The sequence below is a fragment of the Cervus canadensis genome, chromosome 2 (assembly GCF_019320065.1).
Source record: "Cervus canadensis isolate Bull #8, Minnesota chromosome 2, ASM1932006v1, whole genome shotgun sequence".
Classification (NCBI taxonomy): Eukaryota; Metazoa; Chordata; class Mammalia; order Artiodactyla; family Cervidae; genus Cervus; species Cervus canadensis.
The window spans coordinates 114647150-114662433 of record NC_057387.1 but is presented as its reverse complement, the minus strand read 5'-3'; the positions used below and the strand labels follow the sequence as shown (position 1 = coordinate 114662433).

The window sequence follows — 15284 nt, the reverse complement described above, 5'->3', positions numbered from 1 at the left end:
TTGTACATTTATGTTACAGTATCAAATGTAATAGTTGCTCTGTCCTAAAAATCAGCTGCTTCTCCCTTCTCCCAACTGGGGAACCCCTGGCAAATGCTAATCCTTTCACTGTCTCTAGTTCTGCCTTTCTCAGAATGTCATTTGGTTGAAATCATAGAATGTGTAGCCCTTTCAGATTAGCTTCTTTCGCCTAGTAATATGCATTTTAAGTTTCCTCCAGTCCTTTTCATGGCCGGACAGCTGCTGCTTTTTTTAAAAAAAAAATCATTTGACTGCGTCAAGTACTGCAGTACTCAGAATCTTCATTGCATCACGTGGGATCTTTCCTTGCGGTGCACAGACTCTAGTTGTGTCTCTCAGGCTCAGTAGTTGCAGGAAGCAGACTGTTGCTCCACAGCAGGTGGGATCTTACTTCCCTGACCAGGGATTGAACCCAGATCCCTTCTATTGCAAGGCAGATTATCAACCATTGGACCAAAAGGGAAATTGTGCACATCTCTTCTTAACACTAAAGAATATTTCATTGTACCACAGTTTATTCTTCACCTATTGGTTGAGTCCAGGTTCTGTCAAATTAGGAATAAAAATATATGTTCAGGTTTTTGTGTGCACACACTTCAATTCCTTTGGGTAAATACCAAGAACTATAATTGCTGGATCAGACTGTAATGTTTAGCCTTGTAAGAAACTGCCAAACGGTCTTCCAGAATGAGCTGTACCATTTTGTATTTCTACCAGCAGTGAGTGAGAGTTCCTGTGGCTGCACATCTTTGCCAGCATTTTGTGTTGTTAGTGTTTTGGTTTTGGGCCATACAAAAAGATGTGTAGCGGTATCTCCTTTTATTTCCAGTTCTGGAAAGCCTGGCGTGCTGCAGTCCATGGGGTCACAAAGAGTTGGACATGATTTAGCAACTGAACAATGACATGCAGTGTTAGGAACCTTTTCACGTGCATATTGCTGCCTGTATGTCTCTTTGGTGAGGCGTCTGTTCAGATTTTCTGCCCAGTTTTAAAATTGAGCTGTTGGGTTTCTTAACTGGTGAGTCATACTATCCACTTTTCTACCATTTACATTTTTAACTTAATATTCTTCGCAAATTCTGGCCAGTTCAGTTCCGTTCAATCGCTCAGTCATGTCTGCCTCTTTGCGACCCTGTGAACCGCAGCATGCCAGGCCTCCCTGTCCATCACCAACTACCGGAGTTCACCCAAACTCATGTCCATTGAGTCGGCAATGCCATCCAACCATCTCACGTTTTACTCAGTTTTATGTCATCCTGGTTACTAGATGTATTTCACTGGGTTACTGTACCATAATAACAGGCTGCTTATAGAGGAACAATATTCTGATGGGTTTCCAGTTTCTCATTACCATAAATGTTCTGGTGAACATTTGTTCATATAGTTGTATGTATTTGTCCGTTCTGGTTATCTACTGCTACATAATATACTTGTAAACTTAGTCGTTTAAAAGAAACATTTTATTGGAACTCAAAACTTCTATGAGGCAAGCATCCCAGTAAGGCTCAGTTGGGTTATTGTTTTGTTCTGTGCAATACGATAGAGATCTCCAGCGTGACTGGAAGGTAGCATTCAACTGGTACCTGCACCAGAGCACCTAGAGTGTGGCCTCTCCAGCCCAGAGCTTCTAGAGAGTTCTGAGACGCCCTGGTGGAAGCTGCCAGACTGTGACCTCACCTGGGTCATCCCAAGACAACACCTCACCACATTCTGTTGGTCAAGTGAGTCCCTGGGGCCAACCCAGCCTCCAGGGGAGGGGAAAGGAGACCCCCACCTCTCAGTGGGAGGAGTAGCACTGCTGTGGCCCTATTGATCAGCACATTGTCTTCTTAGTTCTTTAGGATTAATGCTCAGAAAGTGTGTTGCTGGCTCAGAGGGCATGTTGTAAGTGCTGGTATTTCTACATGCACTGGCCAAGGGGACAGTTAAACTGACACTTAACTGAGTATGTTTCTACTTCAGTTAACCCTAGATTTCATCAGGCTTTATTATCTTTGTTTAACATGATAGGGGAAAAAAAAGAACCTCAGTGTTTGTGTCCCTTTAATTTTAAGCGCGGCTAAGCAGATTTTCACAATTTGTTGGCTATTTGTAGTTTTTCTCTCACGGTATGTTCTTTACCATCAGCTATGGAGAAATAAAGGGTAGTGGCCTTCACATATCAAAGACACAAGCAGTCTGTTTTCTTTCATTCACATAAGAAGACTTTATGAATTCTCTTACAAAGACCATTTTGCTGTTTAGTCGCTAAGTCATGTCCGACTCCTTTGCGATCCCATGGACTGTAGCCCACCAGGCTCCTCTGCCCATGAGATTTCCCAGGCAAGGATACTGGAGTGGGCCACCATTTCATTCTCCAGGGGATCCTCCTGACCCAGGAATTGAACCCACATCTTCTGCACTGGTGGCAGATTCTTTACCACTAAGCCACCAGGGAAGCCCAAAGACCATTTTGGAAACTGCAAAGATGAGAGATGATTCTCTCACTATTGTAGACTGAAGAAAAAAACTGCACAACCTAAACGTTAAGAATTAAGTTTTATCTGGAGGACTTTCTGAGAGACTGCTTCAAGGAGGTAAGGAAGGAATCAGGATACATGAGAGTTTTTGAGCAAAAACCACATAGTCAAAACATCGAAAGAGTACTATTGATTAACCAGACGTCTCAAGTGAGTCGATTTAACGCTTTTATGTGTATGGGAAGATGCAAATGTGGGCTCCCTGGACTCACTCCTCTGGCGTGCGCCTTAATTCTCTGCGGCCAGGATCCTGCTTCTCAGGGGCAGCTGCAGCCGCTGCTGGCTTGACAGCTGCCACATCCTTTGTTGACTCCTACGGCAGGCAGCATTTTTCATCCCTGCTTTTTATTTCTGTATGCTGTGGATAAATCTTTGATAACAGATTTCACCCTTGGGACTACTGACATTCGGCCCAGTAGGCCTGTGCTGGGGGGGCTCTTCCTGTGCTTGTCGGGGGCAAGCAGCACTCTGGGCCTCTCACACTGGATGCTGTCAGACCTGCACCCCAAGTCATGAGGGTCAGAATGTCCCCCACCTGAGAGCCAGTGCCTGAGGGTAAGGCTAAGCTACTCTAACAGAGAAACCCACCCAACTTAGTAGCACAGAAAAGACGGAACTTTACTTTTTCTGGAACAGTCCAGGCGGCAGGCAGCCATGTTCCACGGGGTCACTCGGGGACCCGGACTCCTCCCACTGTGGCATCTGCCCTCAAAGGGCCTTGTCTTCCCAGTCAAGTAGAAACGCGAAGACAGGGCTGGGGGCAGAGGCAGAGGCGCAGTCTGCCGTGTGAAGGAGACACAGCACGGTGCCCACGGCTCCCGGGCAGGGACTTAGCCACCGAGCCATCTGCTTGCGGGCAGGGCTGGGAGGTGGCGTCCCATGGGGCAGTGGTGCGCCCAGCGCATCTCCTTCTGCAAGTACGTGGGTGCTGCAGCCTGAATGGCCCCCCTCAGAATTCACAGGCTGAATCCCTGAACCCGCAGTGTGACTGTGTTTGAGCAATAATTGAGGAAGAGAAACCAGACCTCTCCGCAGCTGTGCAGCGGGAAGGCCATGTGGGGACCCAGTGAGAAAGTGGTCATCTGCGTGCAACCCAGAGAGAGACATCAGCCCTCCCGGCACCTCGAACTTGGCCCTCCAGAACTGTGAGGAAAATGTGCTGTTAAAGCCACCCAGTTTGTGGCATTTTGTTCTTGCAACCCATCTGAGACAGGAAGAGGTTTTGATGGACAGCAGTGAAGACTGACGGATTCCTGGGATGGAAGGTGCATCACTAAGCAACAGGTACAGTCAGGGCTCTAAGGCCTCTACTTAATGGAAAGTCTCAAACTCACAAAAGCAGAGAGAACCTAACAGACTCCATGTGCCCATGGGCCAGTTTCAGCAATTACCAACTTCCCTTCACCTGCCTCCACGCAGACGCAGGCCTGGCACCTTAGCTGGGATCTCCTGCACAAAGCAGATGCGCTTGTGCCCGTCAGGCCTCCCTGGTGGACCTGCACTGCTTAGGGCAGACTGTGCTGAAAAACAGTCTTGAGACTTGTCAGCGCAGCAGGGAACAGAGGAACTGGACATACAGATGCCCAGGCTCTCCTACTCGTGTGTCAGGGATGCGAGGTCAGGACCAGATGCATGGAGGTACGCAGTCACCCTGTGGCTGAAGGACAAGCTAAGAGAACTGGTGAGTTGCTGACCCAGCATCTGAGATCACTAGCAGCAGAAACAGTTCTTGGCTGCCTAACTCTGGACTCTGTTATGTGAGATAACTAGCTATCCGGATGATTTAAGCCAGTGAGGCTGGCATTCTGGCTGTTGGTGTTCAGTCGCTGAGTGCTGCTTCTTTTAGCTAAGTAAGAAATTTCACTCTACGTTTGCTAGTTCAGTATTTCCTGCTATTAAAAGGGCATCCACGGCTCCCCAGCATGCAGGGGCAGGCCAGCCAGGCTGTCCCCATTTCCATGGGTGACCAGGAAGGCTGAGCTGTCACAAGCTGAGGTACCGCCCATGTTCCTGCCTGTCAGCCTGGTGATGTGATAGAAGGCTGTCCAACCTCAGGAGGGTCCCTACTGTAAGCCCTTCATCCTTTTGAAGGCAAGGAGATTAAAGTTTCAGAACAAAACAAGTTAATCAAAGGCAATACTGTGCTATTAGTGTATCAGTGACCTCTTGTAGATTGTACCGCAGTAACAAAATACCCCAAAGTCGCGGTGGACTCAGCTCACAGTTGTTTATTTCTGGCTGGTGCTCCCCGTCAGCGGCCTGGTGTAGCTTGTCTGTGTTCATTCCAGGATCCAGGGTGAAAAAGCAGCCCTAATTGTGCACATGTGGTTCTCAGACTGGGGACTGGAAGTTGGGGGGTGGGAGGGTTACCTGCACAACAGTTTTCTTCCTGAAAGTGAGCTCCGGTTACTCTACAAGCTCAACATCAAGGAAGGAAGCCTTGGAAGTAACAATCTACCACCCTTCCAGGATCCACAACCTAATCAAGTAAGGGCCCATCAGGAAAACGGAAAGCTACCACAGGTGTTCTTGGGTCACAGCGAAATCAGGGGCTTGCACAAGTGAGGTGGGGGCGCAGAGCCAGGCCAACTGTTGCCACGACCTCAGCCCCAACATGAGATGGACCGTCTGGAGCTTGCGGGGTCCGTGGCCACCCCAGCCCCCGAGAGCTCTCGGCCGCCTCTAGTCTGGGGAGCTGGCGCTTCTCGAGGACTCCCCGGAGGGCAGCCCTCAATTCCACGGCCACATTTCTGGCCGTCTCCGGAGTTCTCCGCGGCCAATCCGAGCGTTCCAGAGTAAGTTCTGGGAAATGCGGCTCCCAGCACGTAACCGGCCTGACGCTGCTGTCCGCACCAAACCCCTAGGTTGAGGTCGGTCCCCCTCATGAGGATGCCTGGGGACGAGCCGTCGAAGGCCACGAAGCCCTGAAGGCAGGACCGCTAGACGGAAAGGCAGTGTTCGCGCCCATAGGAGGACAGCCGCCAACCTGACGGAGCGCTTCCGGGTGCCGAGCCGCTCGCCCTCAAGATTCCCGCCGTCGAGAAGTGGGCAACGGGAAGGCCCCAAGGCTGCAGCCGCGCTTTCGCAGGAAGAGCAGACACCCGCGCCAACGACGGCGGCCCGCGCGGGACACTGCGCGCCGACATTCTCGCCCGGAAGAGGCGATGCGACAGAGGCACTCGCAGGCCAGTCGCGCCGCTTCCGCCGTACTAGTCCCAGCCAATCCGGCCACGGCGGCCCGTGTTAGCCAATCCTGGCGCGCGCCGCGGACGCCGGCCCATATAAACCAATCCCCGTGCGCGCCGCGGACGCCGGCCCGCATGAGCCAATCCCCGTGCGCGCCGCAGACGACCACGGCCAATGGGCGGTCCGGGCGGTCTGGAGCGGTGGTGGCGGGAAGACGCTGCGATGGCGGGCCGGCGTGGCGCGCTCATCGTGTTGGAGGGCGTGGACCGCGCGGGGAAAAGCACTCAGAGCCGCAAGCTGGTGGACGCGCTGTGCGCCGAGGGCCACCGCGCCGAGCTGCTGCGCTTCCCTGGTGGGCGCGGCGGCTGGGCGAGCGCGGGGTTCCGGGGGGCCGGGGATGGGGCGCGACCCAGGGCCCCTCCGGGCCCGGAGGGTGGGAAGCGAAGGCCTCGTGGGCCTGGCCCGCCCTCGTAGGTCCGCGGGTCGGGGCGCAGGGCCCTTGTGGCCCCTGAGCCTCAGCCGGACACGTCTGTGGTGATTAACGCGCGGCTGACGTGCAGTCAGTCAGGTCCTGTGTTTGGTGAGTCTCAGTACGTGTACAGACCAGAAGGCGTCTTCACAGCCAGAGTAATGACAGTCACCCCCAGAAGTTTCCTGGTGCTGCTTTGTAACCCAAGTCTCCGATTTGTTTTGGGGTTCCTCCGCCCGCCCACCCTTGAGTGTTTACGTTCTGACTGGTTTTGTGTCATACTTTTAATTTTTAACGTAAAACATTGGTCTCGAAAACGCTTGTAAGAATATCATCAATACTTAGGTGTTCAAGAGAAGTTCAGGGTTTACAAACCAACGGCGACAGCAGTGGAGGGAAAATGCTTCCTTGAATATTTATTGTTCTAATCTTTAAGCCAGACAGTCTACAAATCTTATACAGTTGACCCTTGAATGACATAGGTATGAACTACTCGGGTCCACACACACACACACACCTTTTTTCAATAAACACACAGTACTACACAGTCCTGGGTTGGTGGACTGCAGGAACAGAGAACCTCGGATACTATGGGCTGCAGCACTTAAAAATCCTTTTGGTGTCAAGGCAGGTCCTGGACCCAGTTCCCCTTGGTTGGCACTGCCTCTGATTGCTGCTTCCTACCTGAGTTCTCTCCTCCTAAAGCTTTGTTTATCCCAGTGTCTACACACTGCTGCCCTTCCTCAGGTAAAGGTGTAAGCTTGTCCAAAGTTGTAGTAAAATAAACTTCAAAGTTAGACTTGGGTCAGGGCCAGAAGTTCTGCACAAACTCTTCTTAATGTCCATGGCGAGCCTGATCTCATTTTCTGTGTTTTTTCTCTCTTGTTTTAGAAAGATCAACTGAAATTGGCAAGCTGCTCAGCTCCTACTTGGAAAAGAAAAGCGAGGTGGAGGATCACTCGGTGCACCTGCTCTTCTCTGCGAACCGCTGGGAACATGTGTAAACACCTTGGCCCTGCCACCCTCCCTGCTCTATACTTCCCCCGTGACTCAGTGCGGCTCTTGTTTCTGAGTGGCTGAGAGTCACGCTGGAGGCTGTACCTTTACACGTTCTTTTACTCACAGATCCCCAAAGCTCTAGTTAATACCCCCCACCCCACTCCTTTTGTGACGTTAGGTTGTTTCAAATGCACAGAAAAGCTGATGGAGACATACAGAGCATCCCTAGCTCGTCCGCCCCCACCCGGAGTCTCTCTTAGTTATGTCTTGAATGAACCAGTGTGACACGTCACTAAGTGAGGCTGACAGTTGTTGGGGTTTGCCCTCTTCCGCCCCCTCTTTGTTGTACATCACCTTGGTGGGATCCCTCTTTACCCAGTACAGTTGTTGACAGAGAGCCTGTGAGGCACACTCCCAGGTGCTTCTGTTCTCATCTGCACACGTGTGTGTCAGTAACACGTGTGTCCCGGGAGGTGTTCTGACACGAATAAACGGGGTCCTTGTGGACAGATCACCTCACGGCGTGCTTCCTAACTGCCTCGCGATCTGCGTTTCGCTCTCCTCTCAGTTCCTGCAGCCTGCTGTCCAGAAAGGCTGCTCCACCATGGATGGAACGATACCTGCTGGTGGGTGCACGAGAGGCTGTGCCTGGCACCCTCCCACAAGCAGGCTGGCACCGCGCTCCCTCTGGCCTTGGCTGAGCCAGGGTCTTGTCTGGAAAGGCCTACCCCCTCCACATGTTAGATGAAAAGGAGACCACATTTATTTGTTTGTTCTTAATTTATTTTTTGGTTGCACTCAGGCTTGTGGGATCTTAGTTCCCCAACCAGGGATTGAACCTGTGCCCTCTAGGTGGAAGCGCAGAGTCTTAACCATCTCGCTTCATTGGCATCACCAGGGAAGTCCCAGTGAGGCCATACTTAGAATCTTTAGCACATCTAAGGTTCCTTGACCTGGGTGTTCTGATTTTGGTTTTTGTGGGTTAGTAGAAAATAACGTCAGGTCAGTTTAGATTGAGAAACAGGACCGCTCCCCTCAGCCCTGGCCTTGTCCAGGCGTGCCGGCCTGTGCGCCCCAGTCTGTTCTGCCACAAGTCCCCTTCAGGTCACCCCGGCCACTCCCATCAGATCAATTTTTCTGACCCACGGAAGTCCTTGGCTGACAGGTTGGATTCTGGGCCACTGTCTGGCACCGTCGTCAGCCAGCTGCGTGACCTCAGTCTTGCCTGGCGTCTCAGCCAGAGCTTCCTGGGCAGTGCCATGGGCAGAGTGCCCCTTGGCCTGCAGTGCTGTGTTCTGCTAATGCCTCCACTTCCTCCCCATCTGTCAGAACCTGCTGGTCCTCCAGGGCCATCCAAGGATTTATTCCTAGCAGTAAGCTTTCTCTCTTGCTTTCCGTAGCAGTTCAGCAGCACCTTCCCAAGCCTCGCTTTTAACAACATGCTGTCACATTTATTTTACCCTTGCTCTCTTTTTAAAGATCGTGGGCTGTTAGTGAAATGCTGGGTTTGTGTTTCCTCCCGAGTGGATCTGGGCTTGCACTTTGGCCACGCTACCACAGAAGTGACGTGGGTCCTCTCGAGGCCAGGAGTCCCCATGTAGGCCCACTGAGGCATCACTGGTGGTCTCCCCTGACTCCTCAGTGAGAGGGCTGCCGGCTCCGCTCTTCCACTGAGTGGCTTCTTCCTGTCAAGAATACTGTGTAAAAACACTCTTGTCAAGCTGACCGCTGGGTTCGCAGTGGCACTGCTGGTAAAGAACCCTCTGCCGCTGCAGGAGACAAGAGACTCGGGTTCGATCCCTGGGTCAGGAGGATCCCCTGGAGGAGGAAACGGCACCCCACGGCAGTATTCTTGCCTGGAGAATCCCATGGACAGCGCAGCCTGGCGGGCTGCAGGCCCTGGGGTCACAGAGTCGGACACGGCTGAGTGGCGTAGCACACAGTAGCCCTGTCTGAGGTGGTCACTGCTTCTCTGATGTCTTCATTCCTCCTACATGGACCAGCTAGGTTCTGTGTAAAGAGCTTTCCTGCTCTGCTGTCTGTCCGTCCACCATCACGTGGACTCAGTGGGGCATCCACCTCTGCTGTTCGTTGTTTGCTGCTCAGGTTGTCCCAGACAGGGCCTGCAGGACCCCTTCAGGCTGGCTCCTCCGCCCCTCTGATGGGTCCAGCTTCCCGCGCCTTCTGCGGTAGCTGAGACCGGTTGCTGTCCTCTTGGTGAGAGGTGTTTAGCAGCCGACCTCTGCTCTGGAGTGCACGCTCACATTGCGCACGTCTGCCTGATACCGACTCTCCCGTCCGGCGCCTCGGGCTCTGCTGGGCTCTACTCACTTGGCTGTGTCCTGCCCGCCATGGGGTGGTTTCAGAACCGCCACCTCATCTGCGTTCAGCCTGGTCGAGCTCGAGGTGGCTGCAGCTCAGTGGTTAGAGCAGGACACAGGGTCTGTGTGCACATGTCTCAGACGTGCTTTTCCCTCTTGCTGTGCTTTCCTTTGGGATCTGGGTAGGTTCATTTAACTTTGTGTATAATTTGGAGGTTTTTTCTCCCCGTTGTTGACCTCAGTTTTTGAATACATGAGACATGAAATGGTTCTAAGAGTCAGAGTCACATAGAAAGCTCGCTGCCGTCCACTGTGGGTGAGCAGCCCCCTTGGTTTCTGAGGTCGGCGGGTGCCTGTTGTCTGGATTCACCTTCCGCCCAGCACGGAGGTCCCACCTGTGCGCTCTGCTCGGCCTGGTCAGCGACGCGTCGGGGGCGTCCTGTGCTCGGCCCTGGGCTCCCTGCCTGCGGGCTCCAGAGGTTGTGAGTGTCAGCAGTGTGCACTCAGGAGCGATGCTGCGGTGAGGGGCCCGCTCCCTGTTCGAGGCCCCCCCAGCCCGTCTCCTCTGGCGCCGGGCATCAGCGGGCCGTGCTGCTGGCGATGGTGCGGCCTTTGTGCCCGTCTTCCTGAGACCCCCGGGCCCCCTGTGGAGAACATCCTCGGCCCCCGCTGCCCACGGCCGGCCTCCCAGGAGGGGACACGAGCGTCTGTCATCCCTTCCAGGCCGCGTCCACCCTTGCCTCCCCTTGCTCCAGCTTCTCCCTGCCCGCAGGGCCTGGCCCCTGTGCCTGACGGCCGAGCTGCCCCTGCGCCTCTGCCAGCAGCAGCTGTGTGCACGCCCCTGGTGGACTTGCCTTTCTGTGCCTGGCGTTGCTGGGCTGCCCACGTGGCATCTTGGGGAGAAGATCCAGAGCTTTGGGGCATGAAAGCCCGGCTACATGTGGCCACCTGGGTGCGGCCCTGCACCCACTTGGTGTCTGAGCTGCACTGTGTCTTCAGGACGCTTTGAGCCTGAGACTCAGGAGCTGTGAAGCTGGGACCGGGGCTCACAGGCTTTCCCTCTCTTGTAGGCCGTTAATGAAGGAGAAGTTGAGCCAGGGCGTCACCCTGGTCGTGGACAGATATGCCTTCTCCGGAGTCGCCTTCACCAGCGCCAAGGAGGTGAGTGCCACTCGGCCCCGTGTGTAGTTTGCACCCCGTTTGGGCTCTCTGACCCCCTGTTCTCCCGGTCACTCGGACAGGACGAGCAGCCTCTTCTGTAGCTGCGGGTTGTCCACACCGATACAACTGCAGTTTTAACTCGGCCGACACATTTCACATCAGTCACGCAGGGGGTTGGTGAGCAGACCCATTTCATCCAGCGTCTTGTTTTCAGGAGAGACGGTGAGAGTATCTGGGGTGCTGTTCTCCCGAACCCCCACTCCAGGGAGCTGCTGTTTCACAGGTGCAACGGCCTGTGTGACCGCACGGCGCTTTGTCCTGCCTCTTATTTAGGATGTTCAGACATACCCCAGCAGAGAAAGGGCACCCCCAGCTCCAGCACCCGCCTCAGCGCGCTCATCTCCGTGACCCGCCAGGCATGGCGTCCACCCCCGTGAGCTCCTCGGTGCACATCCCCAGGAGAGCTTTGCACACCCTCGTCCCAAGCCCGGCGAGTGGGCAGCCATCCCCGAAAGTCTTCAGTCAGTGCCCAGATGCTGTCTGTTCACCTTAGGTTTTTACAGTTAGATTGAACCAGGGTTTGGCTAATTAAGGTCCATTCTTGAAATGTCCCTTGACGCTCCATATATAGGTTTCTACTTCTGTTTCCTTCTATTTAAACATCTAAGTTTATGTTTGCAAGGCTCCTGTCAAGGCATGGTGTCTTACAACAGTCCCTGATTATGGTTAATTCACAAAAGGTTGCAGAATGCTGACCCTTTAATTCTGCCTGTTTTCCGGCACAAGCAGCTGGGCCCTCCTTTAGGAGAGCCCTCCCGAGGTACTTGCCCCTCGGCTCCATCTGTGAACGTCTCATGGGCTCGGGAAGGGTGGACAGGTGCCCTCCGCCTGTGCTCGGGGCTCTGAGCCCACAGTTAGCTTCTAACCCTCAGGCCTTAGTGTGGCCGTGGGTCACACACTGCCTGGGGTTTCCTCCAGAATGGAAACACTGCTCTTAGAATTGCGAGGGTGAATGAGAGGGGACGTGCCACAGAGGGCACGCAGGGCACTGGCGAGGGTCTCCAGGGCTGTGGGTCTCTCCCTCCTCGGGACGGGGGGCCATCCTGGTCTGGCTGCTGCATCCCCGTGGACTGGCTGCCGTTTGGCTGGAGGGTGTGGGGTCCTGGGCCTGGGGCGTCCTGTGGACGGAACACAGTCTCAAGAGAGAAACCACATGAGGCCTAAAGGACACCCGCTGTCGTGTGAGAATTCTCCCCACACATCCCATCTCCCTCTCCCCCATCTTGGTGAATCTGGAACCAGAAATGAGACCACGTTACGCTGGTCCCCTCTCAGGGTGGTTCTTTGTCCGCAGAATTTCTCCCTGGACTGGTGTAAGCAGCCGGATGTGGGCCTCCCCAAGCCCGACCTGGTCGTCTTCCTGCAGCTGCAGCTCGCGGAGGCGGCGGTGCGGGGCGAGTTTGGCCGCGAGCGCTATGAGAGTGGCCCCTTCCAGCAGCGCGCCCTGCAGCGCTTCCAGCAGCTCCTGGCAGACCCAAGCCTGCCCTGGAAGGTGAGTGCCACCTGGGCCCTGGGGCTGGTGCAGGAGGGGCCGCTGCCAGGCCAGGGGAGTCGGGGCTGCAGTGCAGCAGGCCTGGGTCCAACGAGGGGCCTCCCATGCCCTGAGCACGGTTCCAGCCCTGGGCCGCGGGGGCCAGGGGCCATCCCCGTTGCCCCAGCCGCCACCTCCTGCATGGTCCCCACGGCCTCAGGGCACTTCCAGTCCTGGCCCGTCTCCAGCCTCCCTGCAGGTGGCATCCATGGGCGCGACGGGCCGCACGCCTGCCAGTTGGGCTCGTGCATCTCCCTGCGCTTGGTCCGTGCCTCCCAACTGCCCTGATGAGTGGTGTGGCCAGGGCTCCCTGTGCAGGTTTAAAGCACACACCTGACCTTGCCGTGTGTCTCTGGATGCTCAGGGCTGGAGGGAAGGGCGTGCTTTTCCCCAGGCAGAGGCTGCAGTGTGGGGCCTCAACTGCCCTGCCCTCTGCTGGCCGGTTCTATCAGCTACTGAATGCCAGAGTTCTCTCTTTTTCTGGTTTTCTTCATTTCCTTTTTTTTTTTTTTCAATTTGTTCTCACCAATTTTTTATTTTTTGCCACACCCTGTGGCATGAGGGGTCTTAGTTCCCCAACCAGGGGTGGAACTCAGCCCCTTGCAGTAGAAGGCAGAGCCTTAACCACCGGACCACCAAGGAAGTCCCTGTCTGGTTTTCTTTTTAAGTAGTTCTACGTGGTGTAGATTATCCATGATTCATACTGCATTTCAGCACCTGCTGGGAACAAGACAGGAAACCACAGCATCAGGAGCGGGGAAGGGAGGGACCAGTGGCTGCCTTTCTGCCAAGCTGTCTTCTCAGCTGGGTTCCCAGAGCTCTAGGAGCTTCGCTGATGTTCCTCGTTAGGGCAGGTCCCCTCATAGGAGTCTTGGCTCCTGTTGATCTGAAAGTTTAATTTAGTTTTTTTGACATCTTTAAAGCAGTAACAGACAGAGAAAAGTTTTAAGTCTAACAAGGAACTCTTCCGGGGACCATTTGACAATAAGTTTCAGTACCTGACGTCGTCCCATGTGGACCTGGGTCGTTCACATGGGTCCTCTCCCGCGGCCCAGATGCTGGGTCCCCCCGCTGAGCTTTGTAAGCACGGACGTGGTGCCCGGCTCGTGGCTGCTCTCCTTCCTCTGAGCATCTCAGCCTCGGTGTTTCTGAAGGCCCCGCAGGTTCCTCGTGGCTGAGCCTTAGCTTGACTTCGTGCGTGGAGTCAGGTTGTCGCCTTTGCTGGGTGGTTGCTGCCATGTCACGGGGCATCCGCCTTCAGCATGTCCGTTCCAGCCGTGCTCACCTGCACCTCAGTCAGGTGGTTCACGGTGACGTCCCTCTGCGTTCTTCTGAGGAGGGGCTTTGAGACCACGTGAAACCCCAGCGCCCACAGACTGGTGTGCAGGGCTCACTCAGCAGCAACCTGCCTTCCTCACCGTCCGAGGCCCACGCTGCCCGGGTCTGCCTCCGGGAGGCCCCTTCATGCTGGCCCCTTTCTGGTCCCAGGTGTCATGGTCTCGGCTCATCCTGGGCCTCCCTGGCCCAGTGTCTGCAGTGGCCCCAGTCCCGTTCTGTGGAGAGGCCCGCGGGGCACATGCATGCGTTCACGCAGGAGCGGCTGGGGCCGCCGCCTCTGAGGCCCACGTGGGGGTTGCGGTTGTCTGAGGGCCTCTGTTCCTGGGGCTTGTCCAGAGTTTGCTGCCCACCCCGCGGCTGCCAAGAGGCTCTTGGTGCGCCCAGGGCTGAGCCTTGGCAAAGGAGGGGCCCCGGGCATGCCCGCCCTGTGTGCCCAGTACGTGGCCCTCAGGTGGAGAGTGGTTCCTTGTGGGCTGGCTCCCCGGTGACCAAGGGTCCCGTGCCGTTCACCTGGGCGGCAGGGTCTCAGCAGCGGGGCTGCAGGTGGGGAGCAGCGGACGCAGACCTGCCTGGGGCTCCGGGCGGTGCAGGCGCAGCCATGGAGGGGGCTCGTGCTGCCCTCACCACGTCCGCTGCTGGCACCAGGCCACGGGGCTGCCACAGAGCGCGGAGCGGTTTGGTCCCCCGGCGAGGCTGGGGGGTGAGGAGCCGAAGCCGTGCCCCCTGGACTAGCCCGTGCACTGCCAACGTTAACGCCTTGTGTCCCCTGCCCCACACAGACGGTCAACGCCTCCAGAAGCATCGAGGACGTCCACCGGGAGATCCGCGCACTGTCTGAGGACGCCATCCGGGCCGCCGCGCACAGGCCCCTGGGGCAGCTGTGGACGTAGGAGGCCAGCCACCTGTGCCCCAGAGATGCTTGTAAATCACTGTGCTTTCCTCACTGAGGTCTGACAGCTGCGTCCAGCGGTCGCATTGGGGTCGCTGAAACTCTAAGCATGTCCTCAGACGTCATCAATAAAGACAAGGTGGAGACGGTGGCGGCGGCTGGGGGCCCGGTGCGGTGCAGCGTCCTTGCCTGGGGCCCCTGTGTTGTTGGCCTGGCCCGGCTGCGCCTGGGCTGAGTGCCAGCCTCGTGCTCTGGCCTGCGGGGCCCGGCCCAGCCGTGTGGGGCAGCATGTGTCTCATCTGAGCACATCTGGCACATTGCTGGTCATTCTGTTGAGACAGGAGACGCAGCTGTATAATCCTCTGCATCCCGTCCCACGGTTACTCTAGGACAAGCCCTGCGGTGGGCAGGGTCCCTGTCTACAGGGCGCTGTGGGGCTCGGCGCCTCCCGGGTGTGGGCAGGAGGCTGGGTCCCAAGCAGAAGGAGACCACGCGAGAGGTCCAGGGGCTGGAGCTGGGGGAGAGCCCCCGCCCCCCTGCACAGTGGTGCTGCCCGTCCACGGGATTGGGCAGGGAGGGGTAGCCCAGCCCTCGCGGGAGGACAGAGGGGCCAGCGTCCCTGCACCTGCATGGCTGTGTGGCTGCTTCACAGAGGGCCCCGCTGCAGGCGCCGGGCCAGTCTCCGGTGCCCGCTGGCCTGAAAGGCCTGCGTGTGCACCCACCCAGCTAGCAGCACACACTTGAGATCAGGGCAGCAACAGTTACGAGGCATGCATGGAACTGGACCGCT

At 56.0% G+C, this 15284-nt stretch overlaps 1 protein-coding gene across 2 annotated transcripts; it reads left to right on the top strand.

The window, feature by feature from the left end:
• Positions 1-5926: 5926 nt before the first annotated feature.
• DTYMK (deoxythymidylate kinase) lies at positions 5927-14645 on the top strand. 2 transcript variants are annotated; one of them, XM_043462239.1, is made up of 5 exons: positions 5927-6078; positions 7087-7195; positions 10586-10676; positions 12031-12228; positions 14385-14645. In XM_043462239.1, the coding sequence occupies exons 1-5, from the start codon at positions 5949-5951 to the stop codon at positions 14493-14495; spliced, it is 639 nt and encodes a 212-aa protein (XP_043318174.1). In that variant the 5' UTR covers positions 5927-5948; the 3' UTR covers positions 14496-14645. The 2 variants fall into 2 exon arrangements, with proteins under 2 accessions (XP_043318174.1, XP_043318176.1); XM_043462241.1 differs by having other exon boundaries at positions 5949-6078; positions 12103-12228.
• Positions 14646-15284: the final 639 nt, after the last annotated feature.

Excerpts from the sequence above, each read along its gene's own strand:
- DTYMK (XM_043462239.1), top strand. The coding sequence starts at position 5,949 with ATGGCGGGCCGGCGTGGCGCGCTCATCGTGTTGGAGGGCGTGGACCGC. Across the intron at positions 7,196-10,585 it reads GCGAACCGCTGGGAACATGT|GCCGTTAATGAAGGAGAAGT; the intron begins GTAAACACCTTG and ends CCTCTCTTGTAG. Across the intron at positions 12,229-14,384 it reads ACCCAAGCCTGCCCTGGAAG|ACGGTCAACGCCTCCAGAAG; the intron begins GTGAGTGCCACC and ends TGCCCCACACAG.